General features: G+C 41.7%; 3 protein-coding genes and 1 long non-coding RNA gene across 4 annotated transcripts; 2 read left to right on the top strand and 2 right to left on the bottom strand.

Annotated features, from left to right (window-relative positions):
- Window positions 1-69: 69 nt before the first annotated feature.
- Window positions 70-841, bottom strand: LOC117193707 (zinc finger BED domain-containing protein 1-like). The gene is made up of 2 exons (XM_033398434.1): window positions 213-841; window positions 70-148 (listed from the first exon to the last, which is right to left on the bottom strand). Exons 1-2 carry the CDS (start codon window positions 813-815, stop codon window positions 143-145), a joined length of 609 nt encoding a protein of 202 aa, XP_033254325.1. The 5' UTR covers window positions 816-841; the 3' UTR covers window positions 70-142.
- LOC117193706 (zinc finger BED domain-containing protein 1-like) lies at window positions 647-3,515 on the bottom strand. The gene is made up of 2 exons (XM_033398433.1): window positions 3,249-3,515; window positions 647-1,877 (listed from the first exon to the last, which is right to left on the bottom strand). Exons 1-2 carry the CDS (start codon window positions 3,341-3,343, stop codon window positions 860-862), a joined length of 1,113 nt encoding a protein of 370 aa, XP_033254324.1. The 5' UTR covers window positions 3,344-3,515; the 3' UTR covers window positions 647-859.
- LOC117193708 lies at window positions 2,286-2,606 on the top strand. Its single transcript, XR_004474658.1, has 3 exons — window positions 2,286-2,315; window positions 2,385-2,454; window positions 2,522-2,606. It is a non-coding gene; the product is annotated as an uncharacterized LOC117193708 (long non-coding RNA).
- Window positions 3,516-7,597: 4,082 nt separating the features above from the next.
- LOC117193750 (zinc finger BED domain-containing protein 1-like) lies at window positions 7,598-9,924 on the top strand. The gene is made up of 2 exons (XM_033398480.1): window positions 7,598-9,586; window positions 9,653-9,924. Exon 1 carries the CDS (start codon window positions 7,670-7,672, stop codon window positions 8,696-8,698), a length of 1,029 nt encoding a protein of 342 aa, XP_033254371.1. The 5' UTR covers window positions 7,598-7,669; the 3' UTR covers window positions 8,699-9,586; window positions 9,653-9,924.
- The last annotated feature ends 5,043 nt before the right edge of the window (window positions 9,925-14,967 follow it).

Raw genomic sequence — 14,967 nt, 5'->3', positions numbered from 1 at the left:
AACATTTATAATTAAAAAAAAAAAAAAAAATTTATATAACAAAAAAACAAACTTTTTATTTCCTTTCATAGGAATTCTTATACTAACTTAAAAAAAAGGAGATCCTTTCATAGGAATTCTTATACTTTTCGTTTTCTTCATTTTAGCGCTATAAGAGAAAAAAATGTTAATCAAGCAAACAAGCAATCAAGTACAAATTAGGTTGAACTCACTTCCGATTTACATGTTGTTATGCAAAAAATTAAATTTTCAACGGTTGTTGACTTTAAAAGGGAGCGCCTTTTACGTATGGTTTCGCCTGCACTTGAAAATATGCGCTCGCATGGCACTGAGGTGGCGACTAAGCAGAGGCGCTTCAGCATATAGTTATAAAGTAGAGGGTATTGCGCTTTCCGCTGATTCCACCATACCAATGGATCATCTTTTCGGCTGATGTACTCCTCAGCCAGGTACTTATCCATTTCTATTATGGATGCTGCCGTATTGTTGGTGGGTTGGCTTACTTGCTGAAAAGTGGTATCAAATTCAGCCCATATTGTGTCCTCTTCTTTTTTTTTGTTGCTTATAGCTTCTTGTGGAGGTTCAGGGAGTGACCGTATCGTTTGAGCCAATTTTTTGTTGATATCCGCTACTGACTTTTTAAAGGCCTCCGTAGATTTAAATGCGCGTCCTTTGAACCTGGGATCCAGAACAGTGCTCTCCGCATACAAAATATTAGCCTCGAAATCGTTAAACCTGCCGTCCATCTCGTTTATGATTTCATTGATTACTTCGGCAACTAGGTTATTTTTAACTGTTGGATATATTTGAGCCATTTTTCTTTGAAGTAATCCAGTCAAAGCAATTATTTTTGACAATGTTACGTTTTTTCAGCTGAGATCTCTTCTGTAACTTCATAAAATGGCTTTAATACGGGAAGCACTCCATCAATGACATCCCAGTCTTCTGGTGACAAAATTAAATCTGTCCTTGTTGACAGAGCTGCCACGACTGCCTCCTTCAGGATAGACAGCCGTTCAAACATTTTGTACGTTGAGTTCCAACGTGTTGGCACATCCTGTGTTAGTTTGAGGTCAGCCAACTTAAGCAGCGCTTGCATATCTTTAAGCTTTTTTAAGCCTGATGAGCTGCGATGAAAATATTCGCTTATAGCTTTAGCTTTTCTGCACACACTGCTCATTTTATCTAGAGCTTTTTGGACAATTAGATTTAGGGTATGAGCAAAACACCGTATATGACTCCAATTGCCGGTTCTAATAGCAAGAGCAATGTTGTGTGCATTATCGGATGCTATTGCTGCGACTTTGTTTTTGAGATCCCATTCAGTCACAATTTTTTCCAAAAAGCTGCACAGATTCGCAGCAGTGTGCGACGCTTCAAAGGCCTGACAAGCAATTGTATAGGAGGTCAGCATCGTTGATTCCTCATCGATAAAATGTACTGTGACAGCCAGATAACTTTCGTTGGTTATAGATGTCCAACCGTCTGTAGATAAGCACACCGCTGTGGCCGCACGTAGTTCTTCTATTATCGTCCCAGTGTACTCGTCACGAATTTTGGGAATCAAGGAGCTGGTTAATGTTTTCCTCGTCGGAAGCTTATAGTTTGGGGCGTGCGACACATCGTGAATAAATTTTTTAAATTCTGGTTCTTCGACCAAGCGCAAGGCGTGATGACCCTTGGCGATCATCCGTACAAGTTGCAGATCAATCTGCTGCGCTTTGCTCGCTGGTACAGGCCTTTCAGCAAAGCTTGTTATTTTTGGTTGCGCACTTTGCACAAAAATCGGGCCATCGGTGTTTTGCCGGATAACGGGCTCCATAGACGCCGGGTGCTTGCTCTTTAAATGGCGGCTTAAGTTGCTTTGAGATTTGCAACTCTGTTGCATGCGAAGATATCGATAGGTGATACCCCATAGAAGCGGTGAGGAGGAAAGAAGTTTGAACAGAGTGGCAAGGCCAAAATTTAAGGGGAAAAGGTTAGCGAAGAGTGGCGCCACCTGGTCCTGGAGAGTGAGAGTTCCGCGCGCTCTCCGGAGCCGTTATGAGAGAAGATATCCGATCTCATCCCATAACGGAGTCCCGAAGCCAACTCACCCATACCCCAAAGAAAAGAGAGCCGCCAGCAGCCCGAATCAGGCCATGCCCTTGAACCTAGTTCAAGGGCGATAGAAGAGAGAGCGATGGGGATCAGCGGCCCGGGAGCATTAAACAGAGCAGCTAAGCCAAGAGGGGGTTCAGAGAAAGAAATTCCCGCAACGGAGGAGCATGCGCGCCGGACATAGTGATCTAGTTTTTTTTGTTCTGAAAGAAAAAGTGAGTGGGATGAGGATGGAGTAGTGGCCATCACCCTGAAAAAAAAGATAAATAAATCTGTGATTCCAGGGGATCCAGATCAGTGAGAGACCAGGAACCAGGACTAGCGGGACGGGAAAGAGACCCAAGAAGCATAAGAGTGAGTCCGCTCCAGAGGGGGGAGTAAAGAAACCCCAAATGAATTTTTTTTGTTGGCCAATCCGTAGGGAATAGGTCACAGCTCCGCCATCCTGGCTTGCTTTTTGCTGGGCTCGAATACACAATCCTGGCCAAATAGTGTGGGTCCCTCGCCCATTTAGGGAGAGAAAAAAAATCATCAATCAACTTATTTACTCCCATTATTTATTTTTGTTAGACGTCTCCATTTATATGTATATGTTAATCCCCTAATTTAAGTCCGCCCATATTATATCTATATGTAACTTATTTATATTTATTATATTAATTATATCTATTTATTTATTAACCGCCCGTAGTGATAAGATGAGGGGGGTATGAATAGGCAGGCTTAGTGTAGCGATGATACCGTGTAAAAGTAGGAAATTGAAGTGAAAATTATAACGAAGAAAATGAATTGCTAAGCGTTTTATATGGGGGGAAGAGGAGCCACAGCAACGAGAGGGTAAGACTGCTGCACATGGCAGGGAGATCCAAAACGTTGTTATTCAGATCTCAGGTAGGGAGGGTACGTCAGGGGTAAAAACATCGACACCTCGACCTGGTCCACGTCTGTGTTGAAGGAAGTTACTGTAATGTTGTTTGTCGAGTAGAGTCCGTTTGCAGTTTTTTTTTGTCGGTTACTTTTGTTGTTTCAATTTGTTCGAGATGTCCAATTAGTTGGTATATTGTGCGACCTGAGGGCTTGGGAAGTACCCAGCCCTGGGATGACTGGCTAGCCGGCCATGCCCCGAAGAAAACAAAGGTTCGTAACAACTCAAAATAGATTTGCAATACTTGCACTTGGCTTCCTGGCGTCCAACTTCCTCGAAATGGTTCCAAATCTCACTATACTTCCGAATAAGCGACATAGTGAATTTTTCAAAATTGTAAACAGCTTTGCCCGTAATATAAAAAGTGTGAAGTAAACGCAAATATGAGCAAAGCTGCTAGATCGCAAAATGCCCTTTGAGGAGCAAAATTGCGCAAAAAGTGAGTAGAGAACAAGTGAGTAAAAATGAACAAGTGAACAACAAAGAACAAGTGAACAAAAATGAACAAGTGAACAACAAAGAACAAGTGAACAAAAAAGAACAAGTGAACAACAAAGAACAAGTGAACAAAAAAGAACAAGTGAACAAAAAAGAACAAGTGAACAAAAAAGAACAAGTGAACAACAAAGAACAAGTGAACAAAAAAGAACAACTTGGAAGGAACATGTTCAGTTGCTCACTTAAGTGAACAACTCTTTTTTGTTCACTCACTCATGAGCAACACAACACTAGTGCAAGAAACTTAACGTCATGTACAAGTACAATTCCAGAACCGGAGAGAAACAAAACTTTTGGCCATTAGACTTCACTTACACATATGCACACGCACGCGACACGAACGGATCAAAAGTCGTCCTCAGCTGGAATGAAGGACCACGCCCACCCTTCCTTGATCATAATCTGCCATCTTCCTCTATTCTTTATGACCCCTTTTCTTCAGGGCTCGCTACTACAGGGGCTGGGTATCGGAAATCAAGATCAACGTTTAAGGAGACATTATAAGTTTATTCATTAAAAGCTAAAATTTAAATACATTACTAGCACTTACCCTCCCCAAATATTTTCAATTTCCCTTAACTTAACTCCCCTGCGCTTAAACTTGGTTTTATTTTTATTCTTCGAAACTCAAAGATTGGCCTTGCTGCGTCAGCAGCTGATCCCCTCTCTCAAACTTAAACGCTCGATTGACGGCTCGACAGACTTACAAAGTAACCGCATTTCTTTTTCGTTTCTTCCCAATAGAACAAGTGTGATTTAGCCAATTGTCATCATCGGCAGAACCGATTATTAAAATGACTTCGCTTTATGGTTTTATTTACTCACTGTTTCTTTTGTAGTGTTGCGGTCCATCGGCGAAAGCGCTTTCTCGATGCCAGCTGATAAATCTTCGTGAGGGATCTAGAGTTTTTTATTTATTTATTTTTTTTGTTGTACCTGTATGTGTAAACTGGCACTTGCCCTAGGAGAGCACAACGAAATCCCCCTTACCCCTTTGCAGTGGAATTAATAGGTATGTATGTATTTATACCCGATACTCAAAATGAGTATTGGGGTATATTAGATTTGTGGTAAAAGTAGATGTGTGTAACGTCCAGAAGGAATCGATTCCGACCGCATAAATTCCGTCTGTCCGTCTGTCCGTCCCTATTAGCGCCTAGAGCTCAAAGACTATAAGAGCTAGAGCAACGATGTTTTGGATCCAAACTTCTGTGATATGTCACTGCTACAAAAATATTTCAAAACTTCGCCCCGCCCACTTCCGCCCCCACAAAGAACAAAAATCTGTGGCATCCACAATTTTAAAGATACGAGAAAACCAAAAAAGCAGTATTATAGATAATGATCATATCTATCAGATTGCTGAATCTGGATCAGATCAGATCATTTTTATAGCCAAAAGGAACAAATCAATTTGCACTGGCTACGCAGCCACCGACGTCACGCTCAGACTGATTTTCTGTCTCTCTCGCACGCACTCTTTGTCGTGTCGTTCAAATTAGCGGCGTCTGCCGGAGTGGCTCTCTCTCCTACTGACTTAGTATCGGGTATAACTGTAGAGTTGCGGTGTCCGCTGCAACTCACAACGTTACCCCTCGTTTCTATGACACTGCGGCACTGAGACGAAGGGTTCTTCCGTTTACAAAAAAATTTGACCGAAAATTGGTTTTCGTTTTCTTCTGATCTGCTCGCGATACACGACGTGCTGCTTCCCAACGGCAACTGTCTCTTTCTTCAACTAGTTGGGCCAGCCTTGGTCGAATTATTCTCGTCTCTGCTTCGCTCTAGGTTCCCCTTGTTTATGGTTCCCCTCTGCTGTGCCGTCCCCTTGCCAGGTGGATTTATGTTGAAGCGGTGCTCTTTGCCTTGAGATTTAACTGAGACTGGGGTGCCAAACCCGCGGATCTGCCCCAATTTAGCAGTGGAATTTCTTTGCTGACTGCTTTTCTTTCTCTTTCTAGCAAGCTCGCGCACTTTTCCGAATCTACTCCCTGAGCTTCACTAGAAGCTACCAGTTGGCTCAGTGTCCAAGACGAAAAAAAGCGAATGCTATTCTGCCTCGACACTCGGACCCTACTTTCTCTGCTCGACCCTTCAACTGTCAACTTCCATTACTCTTTCCTCATATACGATCCTTGACCTATAGGTGGCGCGTTAATTTTTCTTTTTCTTCCACCCCCAGTGCTGTTAGGACGCACAGATGTACCTGAATTTTGGTCTGCCGAGAAGCTATCCTATTCCCCGAGTGAATTTCCCCAAAACTACAGGGCACTTTACATTTTCCGATCCGTGCTTTGTACACCGAAATCATCTGCTCAATCAGTTTGTATTGATTTTGATTAGAAAAAATTGTAAATGGTTATAGGATGATAGGGAATCAAAATGCAAAATCATACGAGAAGCTCAAAATTTTTTGGCAGTAGGGGTTTTTATTTCATTTTGTAAAATGTATGTTTAAGTTTATTATATTTTGCTTATTTTTCATTTTCATTTATATGTATGTACAGATTTAATTTTAGGCGGGGAACATGGATGTGACTTAATTACTTAAAAGTCTTGAAATTAAGTCATATCAAGTCGACTCAAAGGTCAGATTAATTTTTGACCCCATTTAATATATAATGGCCTCCTCGTGGTGTTCCCTGGGTACCGATCTTTAATCGGGAGCCAATTTGAGCGGCGACTTTAAGTACATTATTACATTATTTTATATATTTGTATATTTAGATCATTGTTTTAGTTATAATAAACAAAAAAGTCGAGAACCGACGGCGTTTGCATAATTTGTATAATTTATAATCAACCTGCTTAAGATAAGGAAATAAATGTTCAATTATATTATTGTATATAGTCGAGAACCGACGGCGTTTGCATAATTTTTATAATTTATAATCAACCTGTTTAAAATAAGGAAATAAATGTGTAATTATCATAGCTCGCAAATAACTGTTGACACTTTCGGCGTGTCTGATAAAAACCTCTCATTGACGGACACATTGAGAAAATAGACTGAAAAGACCCGATCAAATCTGTTTTTGCTCAACTCGCTCTTCGCTCAAGCAAAGGCCGATTTTTTCACTTCTCTTTTGTTCCTGTTTTTCACTGAGCATCTTGTCGCGAGTGAACGAACAAAGTGTCTTTTGCGTATGTATGCGTGCTTGTACGTGTGATGCTTATGGCAACTATCAATTTTTGTGAATTCTATACGGTTTGACTATTGGAGCTTAAAATGAATCGTGAAAAGCAAAACGAAAATGTTCGTTTGCCAATTTTGCAAATAAATATATGTACATATTACAATACAATAGCCCAAAAGATGCGGAAAACATGAATAAATAAACATATACACGAAAAAAAAACTAAAAACACTTTACTCAGACACTTTTTTGGTTCTGCTCATCTAAAGACACTTTTGCTGTGAGCGCTTGACCAAAGTGTCTTTCTAAGTTGTTATTGTGAGACACGATCGTGTGTCGGGCTCACCTGAAAACCCGAAACACATAACACAAGCGAAGAGACAAAACGTGTTCTGCTCAGTGAGAGACCGTGCCTTCGTGGTCTTTTTCGGTTTTGTCAGTGACGAGACAGCAAAGGGAAAAAGTGTTGACCGTCGTTTGCGAGCTATGGTAATTATCTTATTGTAATATTTTATATTTTGTGGTATAAATCAAACAAATAACAGCTTTTATTTTATTTCCCGCGCCCTAGTGTACCATACCCCCACCCCTGCCCATTCTTCATTTATTTTGTGGCGGTAGGTCAGTCCATCAAAAGACCCAAAACAAGAACCAAACTCAAATTTCAGTTCTAGCGGCCAGCAATACTAAACACACACACGCAAAGTACGTGAGAATGCATGTGCACCCATACACTAAAATATGCTGGTGGCAAAACAGAACCAGACCTGAGAGATAGTGTTGGGTCGTTCATGAACGAACGAACAAAAATGAACTATTCATGGAAGTGAACGAACTGAATAAGTTCATCTTATTCGTTCTTTTTCGTTCATCGTTCTTTTTTGTTCATCGTTCTTTTCCGTTCGTTCTTTTTTGTTCATCGTTCTTTTTTGTTCATCTGTCGTTCTTTTTTGTTCATCGTTCGTTTTCGTTCGTTTTTGTTCCTCATGTTCGCTATGTTTGAGCTGGTATGGCAGCTCTTTTTGTTTTGCTCATTTCGTTTTGTTCGCTATTTTTGAGTTGGTATGGCAGCTCTTTTCACATTTTGTTGTGGCGGACTCTGGCAAGAAAGTTGAAAAGAAATTTAAACTGTTTTGAAATGTCGCTTAAACGTAAATTTAGTGCTTTATGGAATCACTTCGATGCCATAGATGACAAAAAGGCAAAGTGCAAGTACTGCAAGTCGGATTTGAGTATAGCCGGAGGTTCACAGAGCAATTTAACACGGCATTTGAAGTTGAAACACCCAGCTTCTCTCGATGAAATTGAACGACAAGGAAGTACTGAAGCCAGTTATTCTGCCGCCACAACATCGCAGCAAGAAATAACTGCATTTGTTCAGAAGCCACCGACAGCGCGTAAAAGTGAGCAATTAGACAAACAGTTAGTGCGAATGATTTCCAAAGGCCATCATGCTCTCCGGATCGTGGAGGAGCCGGATTTTAAGAAGCTGATAGAGGACGTTTCAAATTGCCCTGGATATAAGTTGCCCACACGTAAAACGCTGTCTAATGTGCTACTTCCAAATATACACAGTGAGTTAATTGCCAATGTGAAAGAGAAGATAGCATCTGCATCTGGAGTTTGTCTCACAACTGATGGATGGACATCGCTCACCAATGAGAGTTACATAGCTGTAACCGCACACTTCATAGACAAGACGAATATGGAACTATCTTCGCATATGCTAGCTTGTGAAGCGTTCGGTGAGAGGCACACAAGCCTCAATCTTTGCTCTTTTCTTCAGAGTGTTGCAGCTGATTGGAAAATTTTAAATAAAATTACTGCAATTGCATCAGACAATGCTGCCAATATCGTATCAGCGATAAAATTGGGAAATTGGCGCCATATTCCATGCTTTGCCCACACTTTGAACATCATTGTACAGAAAGCACTGGGACCAATTGACAGTGTAAGGGTCAAAGCAAAGGCAATTGTAGAATTTTTCAATCGCAGCTCATCCGGATTCAAGAAGCTCAAAAAATTAATAGCCAATTAAATCTTCCCGACCTTAAGCTGACACAAGATGTGCCTACACGTTGGAACTCAACATACAAAATGTTTCAGCGCTTGTCTATTTTAAAAGATGGAGTTATGGTGGTCATTTCCCTTCTACGCCCTGAACTAGTACTGACCCAGGCAGAATGGGAAATTATTGATGGTGTATTGCCAGTGCTGAAGCCATTTTCTGAAATAACAACTGAAATTTCAGCAGAGAAAAATGTCACCTTATCAAATGTTATTATAATGGCCACATTGCTGCATCAATCCATAGCCAAAGCTATTCCAAAAGATGATTTTCTACGGGCAGTCGTAGAAAAACTCAAAGAGCAGTTGACCGTACGTTTTGGGGATTTGGAAAATAATATTTTGTATGCAGAGAGCACCATACTAGACCCAAGATTTAAAAAACGGGCTTTTAGGTCCGATGAATGCTATGAAAAACAGTTGCAGCTCTACAATGTAAGATCGCTCAAACGGGATTGGTTGATAATGTTGCTGATGATCTGTCTTCACAAATCGAAACCGTCAAAACGTCGCCAACCAAAAGTGGCATTTGGGACGAGTATGACAAGCAGTATAACCAAATAACAAAGCCAAGCTGTAACACGGCTGCTGACATTAGAGAGGTAGATAAATACCTAGCAGAAGAGAACATCAATAGAAAGCAGGACCCTTTGATCTGGTGGACGCAGCGAAAAAATGTATATCCACGACTATACGAATATGCGTTGAAACGTCTTTGTTTGGTGGCCACGTCGGTGCCATGTGAGCGCCTATTTTCTGCAGCAGGAGAAATAGTCCGCAAAAGACGAACGCTTTTGACGCCCAATAAGGTTGAAAGCCTTATGTTTTTACATAATAATATGTGAAATACTTAAAAATGGTGTGTATTTTATAGGTTTTAAAATTATAGTGGACAACATAAGTAAAATTGATTATTGTTTTTCAGCCCCGACTTCTAAAACATAAAAAATGGAAAACGAGATATGTACTTAATTGAAACTGTTGGTTGTGTCCTAACGATATCAAGTTCTAAGTACGAATTAAAATAAATTTAAGAAGTTAAAACGTCAATGAATTGTAGTGCATTATTTACATATAAGCTTAAAACTAGATATGAGACTTTAAAATTGAACTAAGAACAAAAAGACCGATAAACAAAACAGGCCAAAGAACAAAAAAGAACGAACTAAAGGGACAATGAAAAAAAAGAACGATGAACAAAAAAGAACGAACGGAAAAGAACGAAGAACGAATAAGATGAACAAAAAGGAACGAACTAAAAGAACGACTTAGTTAACTGCATAAAAATGAACGAACGAACTTATTCAGTAAATTGAACGATGTTTACCCAACACTACTGAGAGAGTTCAAAAAATCTGAAAAAGCATACAATCACATATTTTTGTCGAAACATATTGCGTGTGTACTAACACATGCAAAGATGTTCTCTCTGCGCTCTCTCTCTCATGATGACGTTACTCTGGGGTACGCATCGCGCTAGCCAGTGTGTGACGCTTTCGTTGTATGAACTGGCACATCTATATACTGTATGGTTAGTGGTTAGACCCAATATGTAGTTGATACTTGCAGTGTTGAAGAAAAACCGGTATTTTTGTGCGATAAGCGCCTGTTGAATGTGGCAAACATTCATAGCAGACACAGTTGGGTTGGTATTTTATAAGTTTAGTAGTATCGGAATAAAAGCAATCAGTTTTAAAGTCAGTGGACAGTTACTGTACATTTATTTAACGCTTGTGCTTATTTTTACTATTTTATATATGCTGTTTTATAACCTATATTAGGTTGGATTATGTTGAGGCGGCACATAGTACCATGTAATACAATATTGGGGAAATTGTTGTTGATCCAATAAAAAAAAAAGTACTTTAAATCAGTCAGTCTTGTAAAAAATTGATTCACCTATCGAATAAAATTATGTGGGCATGGCTAAATATTCTATCTAGCTAATAATATTCGACGGAATATCAAAATCGAGGAATATTGGTGGAACTTGGATAATTCGTCAGTATATTTACGGTATATTTTTAAAATGAGGGTATATTTTGGTATATTTCTGAGGGACAGACCGTATATGTACATATAAAAGAATTAGTGATTTAAATTTGAATGAAAACATCGATGTCGATTTCCATCGATGTTGTCAAAATCAAATAACGATGTTGGATTGATACATCGGATTTATTCTTCGATGCATCGATCTATGACCGATCTATGACATTCCCATTTGATTATATTATTATTATTGCGTTATTATTATGCAAAAAAATCTTAAAACTTGTTCCAGTCCCACCTGAACGATAGGTGGCCAGGGCTGAGGGCGACGCGCCATCTAGCGGAAGTCCAGGGAGGCTCGATGGTGTTTGGTGACATCGGGGGGAGCTGGAGCCGTCACTGGGGATATAAGGAAGATAGGATTAGTTATATGTATTAGTAAGGGAAAAAGGGATAAATAGGAGTGAAAATATTAGAAAACGTGGATTGGATTATAGAAATCGTGGAGCGTGGACGGAGTAACGTCGAAATTGGAAATTTTGTGCTTAAAACAGAAAGTTTTAAGTGAGTACAGAAAAGGCGGGCGATAAAATAGGTTGTAATGCAGAATTTTTAACAAACAGCCGGCAAGGAATATAGCCACCAGAACCGGGCCAGAAGGTTTCCTGGAGAGGGACACTGGAGTTCGAGAAAGTCGACTGCAGAGAAGAAGACTGCCCAACGGAACCTGAGTGAGTTCGTTCCAGTTGCGCGTGTGTGAGCCAAGTAGCGCGGGACGTGTGAAGGGGGAGGGTGAAAGAGAACGATTTAGCTGCCAGGGCGATTCTAGCCACCCCGCACGATCGTTGCATCGCCTTCCAGTGCGTGCCACACGTTTGGTCTCATTCACCAAGTAACAACCCCGAAACCCTATTCACACACACACACACGCGCACACGTATACACGGACCTATATAAATTTAGGGCTGACCGGCCACGGCCAGCGATCGCCCACGTCGTTTGAATTTAAAGGAAAAAAACATAATCCGCACTCCAAACACCGTTCCACATTAAATGTTATTCTGTTCCGTGTGTTGTCCTTTATTTAGTAATTAGTATTAGCTTAAACCGTTTAACGTACATTGAAAAAAAATATGTAAAAACACCAACACCTTTCACGAACCTAAATCTGCGATCAGCTGTTCAGTGCCAGAAGATTAACCCTTAGTGGGTGACGCGGGGGTCCCATCAGTCCACCGTATTTGGTCGAGCGATTTGTGAAAAAAATATTGTTTATTGTTTATGTCCCGGGGACCCTTAACAAGAGCTCTTGGTAGGTTACGCCTCCGTAGGGGCCCGAGTTAAATTAACTCCCGTAAAACTGGATCCAGTCAACTACACATATTCCATTACGTATGGGTGAGGGTATCCCTGTTGGTTGAACGAAATTGCAGCAGTTATTTCCTTGTTTGCCTTTGTGTCGAACGTTTTGGTGTTTCTTAGTGGTTAGTGATAATTTTGAGTATAGCTATTTATTAATGAGAAAGATAAAATTGTCAATTTACGATTATTAAAGCTTGGATATATATTGAAGCATGATGCCTTAAATTTAAAATAGAGGGAGGACGCGTGGCGTAAGCCATGGATTAGGCCAGCCGTCACCGTTCCAGCAGAGGGTGGCCAAAATGAACGTTGTGTTTGGTCACAGGTAGGGCGGGCGCGCGAAGTGATAACACCCAAGCTTCACCCACTTGATAGCCGTCTGTTTATGATTTTCTTTGTTGTTCTTAGGTTGTTGTCAGTTTTGATGTCCCGAGAAGTAGTATGTCTCCTTTTTTGTCTACATTTGGCGGGCAAGGGGAACTACCCAGCCCTGGGGTCGACAGCTAGCCGGCATTGCCCTCTGGGAAACAAGCCAAGTGTAACAAATGGCGCCCAATGGTTTTCGAATTCGCATGCATCTGGACTGACGCAGGTTCGGGTGGTATTACAAGAAATGTCACTCGGGCTGGTAAAGGCAGATGCGGGGAATGAAAAAAAAAAAATAAATGTTGTGGAGAAGACGACAGCTCGCGAAGTGCAGTTTAGCTGTCCCGGCAGAAGTCGCTGCTGCAGGCTTAAGGTGAGCGTAAAGCTGGTCCTTAATAGCGCGGGGTGATTGATGCTAGGGATGGATAGACGGAGGCAGTTAACGGATATATAAAATTTGTGATAGGGACTTACGAATTACAGTTGAACATTTTGTCGCTATTCGATGTCGCAAGTGAACGTAAGTCACTGCCGTTCAACAAAAAAATGGACAGGGAGTTTGCGACGGACACATTGCCTGGTGGACTGTGATATCGAATAAATCTGTGATGGAATGTGATATTGGAATAAGTTAGAGTAAGTCATGTAGGTTAAATGTTCATTGTAGTTTCGCACCTGTTTGTTTAAAACAAAGCCGCTTTCGTGTTTTTGAACCTGTTGTCTGTCTGCCAGGAGGTGGTGAGGAGTAGGTGGCCCGGGAGTCGTAAAGATAACCCGCGATGCATCTGTTGTCATGGCAGATCGGTATGATGGATGACAGGAACAAATCACAAGCAAAGTGAGCTCATGCACCGTGAGGCTTCTCGTTTATCGGCCATCGCTTAGAGCGATGACTAGAGTAGATGACAGGCCACACAAAGGTGGTGTTCGTAATTGTAGGATATCCGTAGGGCGACTGTCAAGTGGAGCGCAGAAACTGGAGCGGTTGCTGGTCCCGGCTAGTCACGTGTCCCCCTCTTAATGAATCTTGTAAGAAGAAGAAGAACTGTTAGGAATTTTTGTTGTTAGGTTTTGTGTTGTGTTGAATGTGTTTGAAGTTTGAGTGTCTTAGGTGTCGATCGAATATACATGTATGTTATTATTTATTTATTCAAATATTTAATTGCATATATCTCGTTAACGGCGCTGGTTGGCGCAATATTTATATCGGTATTTATTTATTTATTTATCGGAGTATTTATTGGTCCGAAGCGTGGTGTTATTTATTCTTACTAGTTATTTCTTTGGGTATTTATTTCTTTATTTATATATATTATCTTAGTTTAGGAGTTTCCCTTTTTTTTGTAATATTGGTGTTGCTCGGTGCAGATGCCACAAGAAGGGGGTAGTCGACAGTATCATACGCGATCACGCGTAAACAAAACAGGGGACCAGATAGGAGAAGTGTCAGGGGCGATGTTTGATCAAGATCGGGAGGAACTTGGAGCTGTGGGTGGGTTGCCAAGAACACCGGTCCAGGCCAGGTCAGAAGAATGGCCAATGTCCGATCCTACACCCACGCTTGCTTCCGAACTGGCATCAGCAGTCAACGTATCGTTGGCTCAGGCTCATGCGACACACAGGGCAGCGAACACTGACTCGATTAGTCGGGTGTTGCAGGAGGAGTTGCGTGGTTTATCGAGATGATGCACCAACTCAACGAGGTACACCAGCCGGTTAGACAGCTGCAGCAGCAGAAGGAACCGCAGCGGGAGGAGGTTCACCACGAGCAGGAGTATCGAGGAGCAATCCCGAAAAGGAAGCCGTCTAGCACGACTGATGCGCCGATTCCGCCACCAAAACCATTTTTGGCTCGCTCGGGGCGAGGTGGTATTGGTCCGGAGCCGTCTTCAGGAGTAGGACCGACCGCATCCAGTGAGCAGCATCAACGGGGTGGGCATCAAGCGCGAAATTGGCGAAACCCGATAGCACTCAGACACTCGGGTCAGGGTCGTGGAGAGGGTAGGAGAGCTGGTGGGATTCCTCGAGAAGATCCGCATCCAAATCCCCCGGGTTATAGACCTTGGCCACGGTGGGGCCGAGTCGAAAAATGGGACGTGACGTTCGACGGAGACAGCAACAAAATGACAGTCGAGGATTTTGTGTTCCGAATTTAATTCCTACAAGCCCAATGCCGCTGTCCGTGGGATGAAGTTCTAAAGGGATTTCATCACCTGGTTACAGGAAACGCGCGGGAATGGTACTGGCAGTACATCCGTGATCATGGCGGTGGTGTTTGGCAGGAACTAAGGGGCGACTTAATTGCTCGTTTCCGAGGCACGGCGTCCGAGTTCGACCGCATGAGAGAACTGCGAGAAAGAATGCAGCGGTCAAACGAGAGTGTGGAAGACTTTTTCCATGTCATGAGAAAGCTCGCGTCGAGGTTGGAGATGCCACCACCTGAAAAGGAGATGGTAAAAATCGTCAAAAAGGCACTCACAGATGAGATAGCGAGTTTCGTCTACGGCTTACGGGTTTATT

The sequence above is a fragment of the Drosophila miranda genome (assembly GCF_003369915.1).
Source record: "Drosophila miranda strain MSH22 chromosome Y unlocalized genomic scaffold, D.miranda_PacBio2.1 Contig_Y2_pilon, whole genome shotgun sequence".
In the NCBI taxonomy this organism is placed as follows: Eukaryota; Metazoa; Arthropoda; class Insecta; order Diptera; family Drosophilidae; genus Drosophila; species Drosophila miranda.
This window is presented reverse-complemented; position numbering and strand designations above follow the sequence as displayed.